This window comes from Paramisgurnus dabryanus, chromosome 19, assembly GCF_030506205.2.
Source record: "Paramisgurnus dabryanus chromosome 19, PD_genome_1.1, whole genome shotgun sequence".
NCBI classification, from domain to species: Eukaryota; Metazoa; Chordata; class Actinopteri; order Cypriniformes; family Cobitidae; genus Paramisgurnus; species Paramisgurnus dabryanus.
Window position 1 is genome coordinate 6,547,635 of NC_133355.1, and position 14,019 is coordinate 6,561,653.

Below are 14,019 nucleotides of genomic sequence, written 5' to 3' on the forward strand. Positions count from 1 at the left end.
TAAAAAGCTGTAAAATTCTGGCAGCTGGAGTGCCGGAAAAATATCGTCAAATAATAGGAACAATAAATTACAGAAATTTTCTGTAATAGGTCTACAAAAAAACATTTTAGCAATTTTACATTAACACTGTAAAAGAACTGTAAAATTCTGGCAGCTGGAATGCCCAAAAAAAATCCGTAAAATAACGGTCACAATAAATTATAGAAATTTTCTATAATTGGTCAACAAAAAATAAATTTTACATTAACACTTTAAAAAAAATCCGGAAAAAAAACTAAAATTCTGGCAGCTGGAGTGCCCCCCAAAAATACCGTAAAATAACAGGCACAATAAATTACAGAAATTTTCCGTAATAGGTCGACAAAAAATAAATGTTTCTGCAATTTTACATTAACACTGTAAAAAAAATCCTTAAAAAGCTGTAAAATTCTGGCAGCTGGAGTGCCGGAAAAATATCGTCAAATAATAGGAACAATAAATTACAGAAATTTTCTGTAATAGGTCTACAAAAATACATTTTAGCAATTTTCCATTAACACTGTAAAAGAACTGTAAAATTCTGGCAGCTGGAATGCCCCAAAAAAAAATCCGTAAAATAACGGTCACAATAAATTATAGAAATTTTCTATAATTGGTCAACAAAAAATAAATTTTACATTAACACTTTAAAAAAAATCCGGAAAAAAAACTAAAATTCTGGCAGCTGGAGTGCCCCCCAAAAATACCGTAAAATAACAGTCACAATAAATTACAGAAATTTTCCGTAATAGGTCGACAAAAAATAAATGTTTCTGCAATTTTACATTAACACTGTAAAAAAAAATCCTTAAAAAGCTGTAAAATTCTGGCAGCTGGAGTGCCGGAAAAATATCGTCAAATAATAGGAACAATAAATTACAGAAATTTTCTGTAATAGGTATACAAAAATACATTTTAGCAATTTTACATCAACACTGTAAAAAAACTGTAAAATTCTGGCAGCTGGAGTGCCCAAAAAAATACCGTAAAATAACGGTCACAATAAATTATAGAAATTTTATGTAATAGGTCAACAAAAAATAAATTTTCTGCAATTTTACATTAACACTGTAAAAAAATCAGGAAAAAACCTGTAAAATTCTGGCAGCTGGAGTGCCCCCAAAAAATACCGTAAAATAACAGGCACAATAAATTACAGAATTTTTCCGTATTAGGTCGACAAAAAAAAACATTTTCTGCAATTTTACAATAACACTGTAAAAAATATAGCTGCAAGCAGCAATCACCGGGGTCAAGCCGAAAAGGGCACAGAAGGATGTAAAGTTGCGTATGGATAAGCAGACTGAAGAACTTAGGTAAACCTAATGATTTCAGATGAAAAAATGCAAAGTAATCAACAAAAATAATCTATGTTCTTGTCTACTGCAACTGTCCTTCGGTTATTGACAATCATGGGACATTAGAGCACTGAAGGACATGTATGTGATGCTTACAGTGGGCAAACATGGGTCACAACATGTTACAACAAGTTAAAAGAGTCAAAAGAGACCATCCCCATGTCTCTGCGATGTTCTGACGCAGAGAAAAAACTCTTGCAAAAACAGTTGATAAGGTATTCTCATTGGTTGCTAGAGAGTAAATGGACATCCACTAGTGATTATAGTCAAAGCCATGAAAGGAATAATCCATGATGACTCATGGTTTTAGATGTGTTGTTGCAGTAGTTTTAGGCCAAAAAAATGCCATATTCTGTCTCAAAACCAGTAGGTGGCGCAATGACAAAATTCGTGCATGCAACCTCAGGTCATAAATGTGTTACATCTTGCTAGTTTTATGACTATACACTTTAGTTTAGTGAAGAAACAGTTGTATGACCATAGGGTGGCTTGATTTCAAAGGTTTTATTCAATTATAAGGCCAACTAGTGGTGCAAGCATACAATTTTTTTTGTGTAGCCTCAGACTGTGGTCGTACATCAGCGTATCAAATATGGTGAAAAAATCTCTTTGCGTTACGAAGTTATAACCATTTATGTGTAAAAACAGAAAATTTAAAGGTAATTTTTCGTTTTTTGCAATTTTCGGCCATTTCTGATGAAAATTTTAATACAACGCCAATAGAACTTTTTGTTCAGAAGGTAATGCAATATTCTTCCTATGATGTTTTCGAGTCGATCAGAATTACGCTCGCGGAGATATTCGCGCGTGTTTTTTAAGTGCTGTTTTGCTGCGCAGGGCTAACCGTAAGGCGAAATCTGGCATGTTTGGTAAGGTTGGACTCTGCAACTATTCTGGACTTCAGCGAAACAAGTCCCGTGAAAAAACACAGATCAGAACCAAAGTTATAAGCATGCACAACATTCGTATGACCACTAGGTGGTGCTGTGACGAAACTCTGCATGCCCCCTCAGATCCTCACTGGCATCACAACTACCAAGTGTGGCGTCAATAGACATAAGATTGGCGAAGATACACACTAAAACCTGTTTTTTGGGCTCTACGTAAAATTTGTTGACGCGCTATACGAAAACGGAATGGTTTATCAAAATTCTTTTAATAACTTTTTGCCCTGAGTGTCTCTAGATGCTACATACCATTTTTCGTGGCAATTGGGCAAAAGCTCTAGGACAAGTTCGCAAAAGTAGGTTTTATGAATAAATCAAAATGGCGGAAAATTTTTCATGACGGAAAATGACGTCATAGGGTCCAATCGAATCGTCTTGAGCCAAGGAATCAGAGGATACAAGAATTTAGTGTCTAGGACTTACGGGTCAGAAGTTATAGGCAAATACATAAGTGCAAATTTGGACTGTTGGTGGCGCTAGCGGGTTAGAGATACAGACTTCAAATTTGCTGTGGAGACTTTTTGGACAGTCCTCTATCAGTGTGCCAAATTTCATAACTTTCCTACGTACGGTTCTATAGGCTGCCATAGACCGCAATGGCGGAGGAAGAAAAAGAAAAAGAAAAAGAAAACTAACAGAAACAATAGGGGTCTTCGCCCATTCTGGGCTTGACCCCTAAAAATCCATAAACTAAAATTCTGGCAGCTGGAGTGCCGGAAAAATACCGTAAAATAATGGGCACAATAAATTACAGAAATTTTCCATGATAAAAAATATTTTTTTCTGTAATTTTAAACTATAGCTAGCAATCGAGGACACAGTGCTTTTCAGAATTATGAGTTTTGTACAAAATGTACGTGTTTCAGGGAGGCAGGGCATAGAGGAGCAACAATAATGTATGATATGTGGAAAATAATGTGTTTTTTTTAACCATAACCACACAAACACATTGCATTACACCAAATACACAAAATGACATTATTTTTTTAGCAATGTAATAAGGGATCTTTGAAATATACAAAGGTACTGTGTAAAAAAGACAATACAAAACTGGAGGTTTGGTTTATAGTTTATTAGACATCACAATGAGCCAAAAAACATAGAACAAGTTACTAATGCATATAAAATAATTCTGATAGGGAAAAATTAAGATGCAAAAAAGTCACAATTCGTTCATTTGTGGTCAACATATAATCAATGGTCCATCACGTTTTCTCAAGCAAAACAAAAGTGAGAGTAAAATGGTTTAAAACAAGAAAAAAAGGCACATCTGGTCTGATGATGACGACAGGGCAGCGCAGAAGCAAACACATGACAGATGAATCATGAAACCAGGATGATCTCAGTTTAAATGATATGATTTCTAATGAACTTATTTCAAATACAGCAGCTGTGTTTGTTTTGCTGGAGAACAGATTTGAGAAATGACAGAAGCCATTGAGTAAACAAAAAGAAACTCGGTTAAGAGGCCGAAAATTTGTTAGCATTCAATTTTACATAATGTTGATTGTCCTTAAAATCTAAAATGGCATATAGTTTCACATAAGAACCGATAAACATCACACAACCCAAAGTGTAACAAATATATTAGACACTTGAAAATACAAAAAGCGATAATTAAATAAAAAAAATAATCAAACATACCTTAAAGAATCACAGTTTAAGACACAGAAACCCTTATGGATGAGTGTATAACTTGGTGATTGTGTAATACTGCACCATTTAAGCAAAATGACGGTTGTGTGGACAGCAGAATTGCACGCGAGAATAACGTAAGCTAACCCCAAACTTCATGCAGCATGCAGACACACATCCCCTTTATCAGAAGCATCAGTGTTAAGACCACAGCTCAGATAAAAACGAAACGACCGACAGAATAAACCTTTCAACAGAATTGGTAATTTTAATGTCTAACAGGCCAGAAAATCGGGCAGTGAATGTGATCCAAGGATAATCAAAAAGGAGAAGTGGTTATTAATTCATCTAGTGGAACCACTCATCCATCGATCTGTCTGTCTGTCGTATCTTTTGATCTATTCACCCACATGAAGAGGAGCAGTGTTTTATGTGCTTTGTGAATGTTTAAGTTTTCACTCCAGGACACCAACAGGGTCCGTTCATTTCATTCAGCACCTCTATAACCTGCAAACTGTCATCCCCAATGGTGTTTAATACAATCAGTGCAACCGTGATCTCTTTGGCACAATTACGGCCATGTATTCAGATGCTACAACACTATAATCTATTGACAGGTGTAAGTGGATGTGCAAAGATTACATTCAAAAGTGAAGAGTAAACAGCGATGAAAACGGTAATGAAAGTGTTTGCCATGCCATTCGAGAAGGCCAGGGATGAACAACAAGGATTATTTATAAAAAAAATGAGTCCCAAATCTATCCCTGAAATGAAATTCACCTAATGCACGTAGTAAATAATAATTTTCTCACCCTCATGTCATTTTAAATCCTATGTGATTTTCTGTTTTTATTTTCAATCAATCAAAGTCACAGGCGGAGCTTGGCGTTTGTGCTTGGGAGGCACTGCAATATTTTGAGATTAGCAGAAGAGTGTTGCTCTTAAATGGCTTAAATGAATTAAAACTACTTTAAACTTAAGTTACTCAGTCTACCCATTAAAATATAAAGAGTAGAGAAATAATAAATGAATTCTTATATTTATATTTCATTAATAGTTCAAAGAAAAACACAATTGGCTCTGGGCTGGGGGGGGCAATGCCCCCCTGCACCCCCAAACTTTACCTATGGTCAAAGTGAATAGTGACCGCTTTCAAGTTTTTTAAATATGGCTTAAATGAATTCAAACTACTTTAACCTTTAGTTACTCAGTCTACCCATTAAAATATAAAAAGTAGACACATAATATATGAATTCTTATATTTATATTTCATTAATAGCTCAAACAAAAACACAATTGGCTCTGGCCAGGGGGGGCACTGCCCCCCCTAGACCCCAAACTTTGCCTATGGTCAAAGTGAATAGTAACCGCTTTAAAGTTTTAATAATAACAATAAACATAATAAAAGCCCTGTAATAGCCTCTCATAAAACGTGTGCTATAATTTAAAAATCTCATTTGTAAACATGTTTGAAACTTGACAGCCCGGTCACCATTCACTTTCACTATACAGCAATTTTGGACTGATTTGGACTTTTTGCATGATCTATCCTTAAAAACAAGGTTTTTAGTTTTGATCTTTACTACAGTAAATGCAACTTAGACGCATTTTGAAGATGGCAAATACGAAAGCAATAGCAGCAGCATTGAGTTAAATAGAGACGATCGTGAGCTGTGGTCATGCTTATGTCATGATGCACAGTGTATTTCAATATTAATGGTAATGTTGGCATTCAAAAGGCAGAAATGATCAGCAAAACTCTCGCAAAAAACTCCTCTTTACCCCTCAACGGCTTTATACTACGAGATTGTGCTTGTTATAGGGCAGAAAATAGAGAAGCGAAGTGACAGACGCCCACTGTTTTTAGAAAAGCGACCAACCATGCCATGCAGATTATACAGTAACAAAATCCACACAAGTCAAGAAGTAAAACATCAGCAGACTTTAGTAATACCCGTTAAAATCAATTTAGGAAAAAAGTACACCTTTTCGTTTCGCACCCCGCTGTTATTTTTGGATTTGTTTGCATTTTCTTTCTTCTTCTTCTTCTGAGCACAAGTTAGTTTGGCGATACAGTATATATATATATATATATTATTTCCTTAAAATATTTACAGAACTTATTTGGTAGTACTTTTCCAAAACAATTAGCAGTGCGAGCAATCCAAGAAACGAAATAAGAAAATAATGCATTAACGTACATTTTTTTAGGTGACGTTATCGATTAAAATGACATCAATAGAAAATATAAAAATACATTTTTGCTGCATGTAAAATACATTGCATATACCACAGGAAGGTTGCCCTCATCACATAAGTTAAAACGCACGACCGACGAAAGCTATCCAAGATTAAAAAAGCACTACACATCAAGACCGCAAAATAAACTTGACGTATAAGAAACATAAGCATTGCGCGTTTGACAGTATATGCAGTGTATTTTAAAATACTCAAAGCAAATTTGTATATTTAGACCTTTTAGTAGAGCTCAAAATTAAATAGGTACACTGTTCAATCAGTATTATTTTAAGTTAACCAGAATTAAATTATAACATAGTACCTCAAAACAGTGATTCATTACCTATTCTCATGGTTTTGCTTTGTTAGTGACGTATTCTTTCATCTTAGTTGAAGTATATGCACAACTTTACAGAGATAAGCGAAAAACATTTTGGTCCAAATATTATAAATATCTTTCAAGGACCATCCACAAAACCATAAGATTAGGTAAAAGTACGATTAGGCATTTTAAAAGAGAAATATCCCCCGGCTGAGTGGTTTTCCATGCGTGTTTCCCGACTGGACTGCTGTGCTGTTACGGGCGACCGCGGCAGGGCAGGACGGTGGCAGTGCAAATCACAGACACGGCCCGCGACTTTAGACCAACATCGGCTGTGACACGAAACTTTCTTCGCGGGCTATGTTGGCACCAGAGCCGTGGTTACCTTCCTGGTTGCCGGCTGCGTACGGTGGAAGGCTCTCATCGGCCGAATCTTCTTTTTCGGGAAGATGTTCTGAACCGTTCCAGGCATTTGAGGTGCCGCCATTAGCCGGAGGGCCGGTGTCGTCATCTAGGTCCTGATAAAGAAACAAGCAGAAGCATAGATTGGAGTTCATTTCGTTTTAAGGAACAATACTGTTTCTGGGTAATATTTAATCCAGCTTTGGGCCAAAAAGGGATTAGCTTTTGGATTATATTAACCCTGAAAATGCTTAAAGTTGAATCAATGAGTTTAAAGGGACATTTCACAAGACTTTTATAAGATGTAAAATAAATCTTTGGTGTCCCCAGGGTGCGTATGTAAAGTTTCAGCACAAAATATCATATAGATAATTATTAAAATGATAAAAATTGCCACTTTGTAGGTGTGAGCAAAATAATTTGCATTTTTTTTGGGTGTGTCCTTTAAAAAGCAAAAAAAGATGATCTCTGCACTAAATGGCAGTGCCATGGTTGGATAATGCAGATAAAGAGGCGGAATTATTATAATAAAATCCCCTTCTGACATCACAAGGGGAGCTCAATTTCAATGAACTATTTTTCACATCTCAAAACTAAGTTACTGGGTTGATCTTTTTCACATTTTCTAGGTTGATAGAAGCACTGGGGACCCAATTATAGCACTTTAAAATGAATTTTCATGATACTGTATATGTCCCCTTTAAACAAAACCATTACAACCCATTGGGTTAGGTTCATCCCTTTATGGCCCCAATGCTGGGTTGAAAGTAAGCCAGCATTTCTTTTTTGACTGCATACTGGAGGTCAACTCATTGCAAAAGGTCATGTGTTTGATCTCTAGTGAACACATATACCTGATAAAAAATGTATAGCTTGAATGCACTATAAGTCATTTGGATAAAAGCATCTGCCAAATTCATAAACGTCAAGTCAAACTGATAAAACACATACAGTACTTTAAATGCACTATAAGTCACTTTGGATAAAACCTCAAATGCATAAACGAAATGTAAATGCAGGCAACTGAAGTCAGATCAGTTTTGAGTTGTTGCGTGTGAGATCTCTCGCTTGTAAAAACTTGGGTAAATAATGATAAAATCTTGTAAATAACATCATTTTATTGCAGACAGCCTGCTGAGAGCGATTTGGTTTTGTCGGGTGTATCCGACGTAGACGTGATGCAACATGCCGCACGTATACGCATTCACAATTCATTACGATCACTGAGGTGGTACTAATGCCCATTTAATAGTTCCTCAATTGGCCATTAAGCATTGGTATAATAGCTTCAGAAGTGATGCGCACGTTCTTATTTATTAGAGTTAATTGATACCGAATGAAGATTCAGCAGATAAAACCGTCTGATGTGCCACCTCACCTCCAGAATCAAAATTTAATTTCGAAAATCCCAATATAGCGTGATGATATCTCTTGTGTATGTCTATCAGCTGGTTTCTAATTATGAAAGGTAAACGTTTTATTCAAAGTTATGAAGAGCCGACAAGAGCACCCCGTTCATTTAACCTTTGTATGATGGAGAAAGAATACAAAATGTGATTCTTTTTAGGGTAAGAGAGTAATTTTAATTACACCCCTCTTATAAAAGTTATTCATGGGAATTTCTTAGCGACTGGCTTGGCGGCATCAGCCAGGACAATAAAGACAGGATTTTATTAAAAGCACCAAAAAAATACTGTCCCCTTAGGGGCCATATCATAAAGGTACGTGTCTGTGTCTGGCCTTACGCTGTAGTAATTGGCTTTACGGTTATCACAGCTGATGAAATAACCGGCTCATCATATTAATCCACATAAAAAAGCCTTTGGCACTGTTAGAGGAAACCGCACATCGCTGTAATTCACAAGCTTTCGCCATAAGCATGCCTGGGTAAGATGTCTTTGGTACCCATTAAAGAGTGAGGACATTATTTTATTTTGACTTGAAGAGATAGTTCACCAAAAAATTATGTCATCTTTTACTTACCATCATGTTTTTCTTAACCTGTACAAGTTTTTTTCTCCTGTTGAACACAAAAGATGATGATGATAAATGATGGCAAGTACAAAGCTGATGGTACCCATTGACTTCCACAGTAGAAAATAAAACAAATACTATGTAAGTCAATGGGTGCCACTAACTGTGTGCTTACCATCATTTATCAAAATATCTTCTTTTGTGTTATACAAACTAATACATGTTAAGAACATGATGGTGAGTAAATAATGACACAATTTTAATTTTTGGGTGAACTATCCCTTTAAAGGGACACTCCACTTTTTTAAAATATGCTAATTTTCCCTAAACATTTGTTAAACATTTGATTTTTATCATTTTGGAATTCATTTAGCTGATTTCTGAGTCTGGCGGTACCACTTTTAGCATAGAATCTTTAATCCATAGAATCTGATTAGACCGTTAAGGCTAGGAACTATACTTTTATTTTGGCGTAATAATCAATGACTTTGCTGCCTTAACATGGCTCAATGTTATTACGCACTGCCCGAAAATAGTCCCCTGCTATTGAAAGTTACTAAGGGGACTATTTTCAGCTGCTAAAAGTGGTAGCGCCAGACCCGGAGATCAGCTGAATGGATTCCAAAACGATAAAAATCAAATGTTTAACTCTAAGGGAGCTGGAAAATTAGCATATTTTCAAAAAAAAGTGTAGTGTCCCTTTAAGACCAATTTCAGTCTGAAATGGTAATATTATTAGTGCTAAGTCATTCATTCGAATCAAAAGCAATGAAAAGAAATCCACCTTGGAGTGATGGATGTACACTTAAATATGTTAAAAGTATATATGTAATAAACCTTTAAGGTTTAAGAGTTTGTAATGAGGGCTCTTACTGTAACCGGTTCAGCTGAGTTGGTTTCATAGTAGTTGGGTTCGTAGTTGCTGAGTGGTTGGGTTTCAGTGATGGTTGTGGCCTTGTCCTGTGATTTATTAAGCTGTATACACACAAACACATCAGATGGTTAAACATACGCTTTGTGAATACAATAGCCCAAGGTGAATTGTTTATAAAGGGACAGTTCACCCAAAAATGAAAAAGGTGTCATCATTTACTCATCCTCATGTTGTTCTGTGTGAATTTCTTTATTCTGTTGAATACAAAATAAGATATTTTGATAAATGATGGTAACCACAAAGTAGACAGTATATTGACTATCATAGTATTTGTGTTTCCTACTATGGAAGTCAACAGGTACCATCAACTGTGTGCTTACCAATGTTTATCCGAATATCTGCCGTGTCCAGCAAAATAAGGAATCTCATCCAGGTTTAAAACAACATGAGGGCAAGGAAATTAATGCATTTTTATTTTAAGGGGTGTACTATCCCTTTAACTCTTTCCCCGCCAGCCTTTTTTTTAAAGTTGCCCGCCAGCATTTTTTGTGATTTTTACAAAAGTTTCACAAAATGCCTTTCAGGATAATTTTCTTCAAAAAATATATAAACATATAAATGTATCAAATTAAGGAACAGACCCTCTGCTTTTAAACAAACAATAAACAAAATGGGGGGAAAAAACTTTTATCCTATCTATATTTTTTTCCTCTTCTTATAAACGTTTAAATATGGGTATTTGTCTTCAAAAATAAAATTTTTTTTAGCAAAAAGCTAAATAAATTGCACTTTTGTGAAGGAATTTTGTTAGAGATCAGATTCAGAACAATTATCAAAACATACACGGAGTGTAAAGTTAATACTTTTTTTGCTTCAGCTTTTTATAAATTGGGTATTCGTGGTATTACAGATTACCATAAAAACTCATCAGGAATACGTTTTTATGCAAATGTTTTCTTTTAATTGATGAGATAACTCGTCAATGGCGGGGAAAGAGTTAAGTGCAACCTCCAATTAATTTTCTTTTAGCATTTTTGCATCTAAAACAACACTTTTAAATGAAATGTGTCCTGCATGCCTTTTGTCAATAGCTGCGTTTTTCTATTACCCTTTAAATTGCGCAAATTGAAAATGCACCCAATGGAAACACAGCGATTTTGCATAAATTCTTACATATCGAAACGAAGGCAATTCGAAGGAGGAATAAATATCGCAAAAGTGCAATGGAAACAAACCGCATTTACAGGTCACCTCACCTGTGTAAAAGTTACATGATGATTCTTTAAATATGGCACGATATGTTTGATTGAAGGACAAGACAGAGAAGATTTCGTCAACTTCATGCTACGTCACAAGAACCAACAAGCGCATGTCGTTAAAATACAGCGAGATCGATTCGAGAGTCAACTGTTCTGTATGCTGTCCAGTCGCTCTCTCTGTATTTTAATAAGCATGTCGGTTTGCGTGCCGTTGTATGAGGCTGAATACACCCATTGCCATCGTTTTTGGAATGAAATGTATTTTTCATTCGCATAACATCGGTTAATGGAAATGTTGTCATTTTGTTTTTAGTCGATATTTAGACAATAACGCTAAAGTTTTGTGCAAATCTGTAATGGAAAAGCAGCTAGTGTCAATTTATTTATGAATAAATATTTTGTTACTAAAATTACAGTATAAAGTCTTCATTTGTTGGCCTTTTAAGGGCAAAAATGTCACCAAATAAACACTGATGCTATTTTTTGTCCATTTTGTGGTGTCAACACTATTAAAAAAGGAACAACAAATATTGCAGAGGAAGAAAATTATGGTGATTCTTTTGCCCACTTGTATACAAACGGCATAAAAAAATAATGACAAATCAAATAAGGAAGACACTTCAAAACATCACTTCAGGCGTTCGTGGTTAGTTCCCCCTGAATACACACAAACCCATTCACATGCGCACACTAACACACACCATCAGCTTCAGTCACACATTCAGCATTAAGCCTCGATCAATGCACATTACCCCGAGTTAACCCTTTCTCTCCCGTATGTAGCCTGAGGGCCACATCTGAAATTCTCATTCGCTGCGCTCTGCTTCTTTTTACATACTTTATAATACAAATGTGTGTCTCAAACCCACCCCGGCGAAAAGAAAATAATTGTTATCCGCAGTAAAAACGCAATTACCCTATTTCTAAGACCAGCGATTTCTTCCATTCTAGTCTCGAGCTTTCTCTTCAAAGGTTTAAATTCAAAGACCTATTTTACGGTACTTTATGCATATGCCTCTTTTCTCCGGCTCCGTATTAATTGCCGCGTGTAGCCTTGAGAACTGTAAGTCATCTCGATTTTGTATAATGAGGTTGAAATGCATCGAGTTGAAAGAGGATGTCAGATTCGAGAGTCGGAGAGGTGACTGATGGGATAAACGGTCCGCTCACCATTTCCGTAGAGCTGCCTGACTTCATCGGAGGAGGCGGCTTGTGTTTGGGAGGACCTCTGGATGGGAAACACAAAGGGATGTTGGGAAAGTTAAATAAACAGAAAAGATGAAAATAGCTCGGCAGGAGAGAAAGAGGGAATACAATGAATATTTAACAAGTGTGTTAATACTCACTCTCCAGACCCCATGTTCATTCGGCGTTTGCGGTACATTGCCAGACCAGCGCCGATCAAACACAGAATGATTATAGCAGCAATGATCCCTCCAATTATTCCACCGGTGGTGCTGGCTAGTCCTCCTGGTGTTGGTGGTGGTAAAGGGTGATCTAGAAAAACAAGGAAAAAAATGCATCTATTATATATGTATTCACATGTATGTGTCATCTCTGAAAGATCCAAAACACTTGGGACCATTTATTGGCCATTTTTTCTGACATTGTACCTGCGCTGCGCCATTCACTCCACGCCATTCACTCCAGCACAAAAGCCTTTTATATAAATGCAATGTTATTGTTTATGTCCTATTAATCCAAGCACTCAAAACCGACCCACAGGTAACGGCATCCTGCAAGATTTTCTGGACGTGTTTGTTTGTAATTTGCATAATTTCATCTCGACTCGAGAGGCAAAACAAAGCAGACGGCGTGTGCAAATAAACTAAGTTATCAGTGGATGCAATTCGCTCTTGGTGAATGATCTAAGGTTATGTCCACTGCTGGCGTCCCTGACCGGTAATCTGCTTCAAGGAGTAAAATCCCATGGCTTCTTATCTTTCCCTCCGGAGTTAGACATTTAAAGCTGAATTGATAAGGTTCTTTACAGTGTGACTCAGTTTGATGAGGTATTCACAGGCAAAGCTTGCTAAGACTTGCTGCTGGGGTGGGTATGCTAAAATTAGTAAACCCCGCTGCTCTCAAAGCGACTGATGAGATGTAGTAGGGCAAGACAGCGGCACAGAGAGAGAGAGAGCGAGAGAAAGAAAGAGAATTATGTGATATTGCCATCACTAATAATTCTTACAGCAGGTTTGTTCACTGGCATGCCAATAAAACATTGTAATAATAAGTTATGAGGCTGACAAAGTAAAAGAGAAAGCAGCATACAATGAATAAAAGAGGAAGATTCAAAAGAAATGACATCATGCAGTACACCTGCTGTCCACTAGGGGAGCTGCAGTTCCAATTTTCCTCCAAGATTCCTGCAAATTTCCGTTTATTTCCAAAGAAACCAAACTGACATCTTTCCAGCAAATGATAACAAACAGATGTGCCTGAAAACCACACACTTGTTGTCACACGTCCATTTCTGATTAAAAAAATGAGAATCTTGATGAAACTGGGCCACGGGCCACCGTGATGCATGACAGCTCATGCACACGCAGGGAACTTAGTGGGACTAACACAATATCGGAGACATGTATGAAAACACTGTCGTCATTCAACCGCAGCATTGAGGTGGAGAGAGATCAGATGAAGGGGAGGAATGTAAGAGAAAAACAACTCTTTATTTGATAAAAGCAGATAAGCACACAGCGTGTGTCCCGTCTCTGCATTTGTTTTTAGCACGCTGGATATTAAACGGGTCTTTGTTATCGATGTTCTCATTCTCTTGAGAGCAGGTAAGATAGAGGAGTTTAAGTAAGAGAGAGAAAGTGGTTTGCTCGGTGTGTGTGTGTGTTATATATCAGTGCGTTTTATCACATAGATTAAAAAAAGATAGCAACTTCAACAACCGAGTCTAAAAACCGTTATGTTTCCAGCAATCACAATATAGCTTCACAACTGCATGCTGTTACTTTAGATTTCCACCTGTCGACCTGTA

General features: G+C 36.5%; 1 protein-coding gene across 1 annotated transcript in view; it reads right to left on the reverse strand.

Moving 5' to 3' along the window:
- Positions 1–3,374: 3,374 nt before the first annotated feature.
- pvrl2l (PVR cell adhesion molecule related 2 like) overlaps positions 3,375–14,019 on the reverse strand; it is a 178,287-nt gene continuing 167,642 nt past the window's right edge. The window contains exons 7-10 of the mRNA XM_065286636.2: positions 12,374–12,524; positions 12,198–12,255; positions 9,768–9,869; positions 3,375–7,036 (exon numbers count right to left, since the gene is read on the reverse strand). Coding sequence (XP_065142708.1) covers positions 6,836–7,036; positions 9,768–9,869; positions 12,198–12,255; positions 12,374–12,524 — 512 coding nt within the window. The 3' untranslated portion in view covers positions 3,375–6,835. The remainder of the gene's footprint in view (positions 7,037–9,767; positions 9,870–12,197; positions 12,256–12,373; positions 12,525–14,019) is intronic.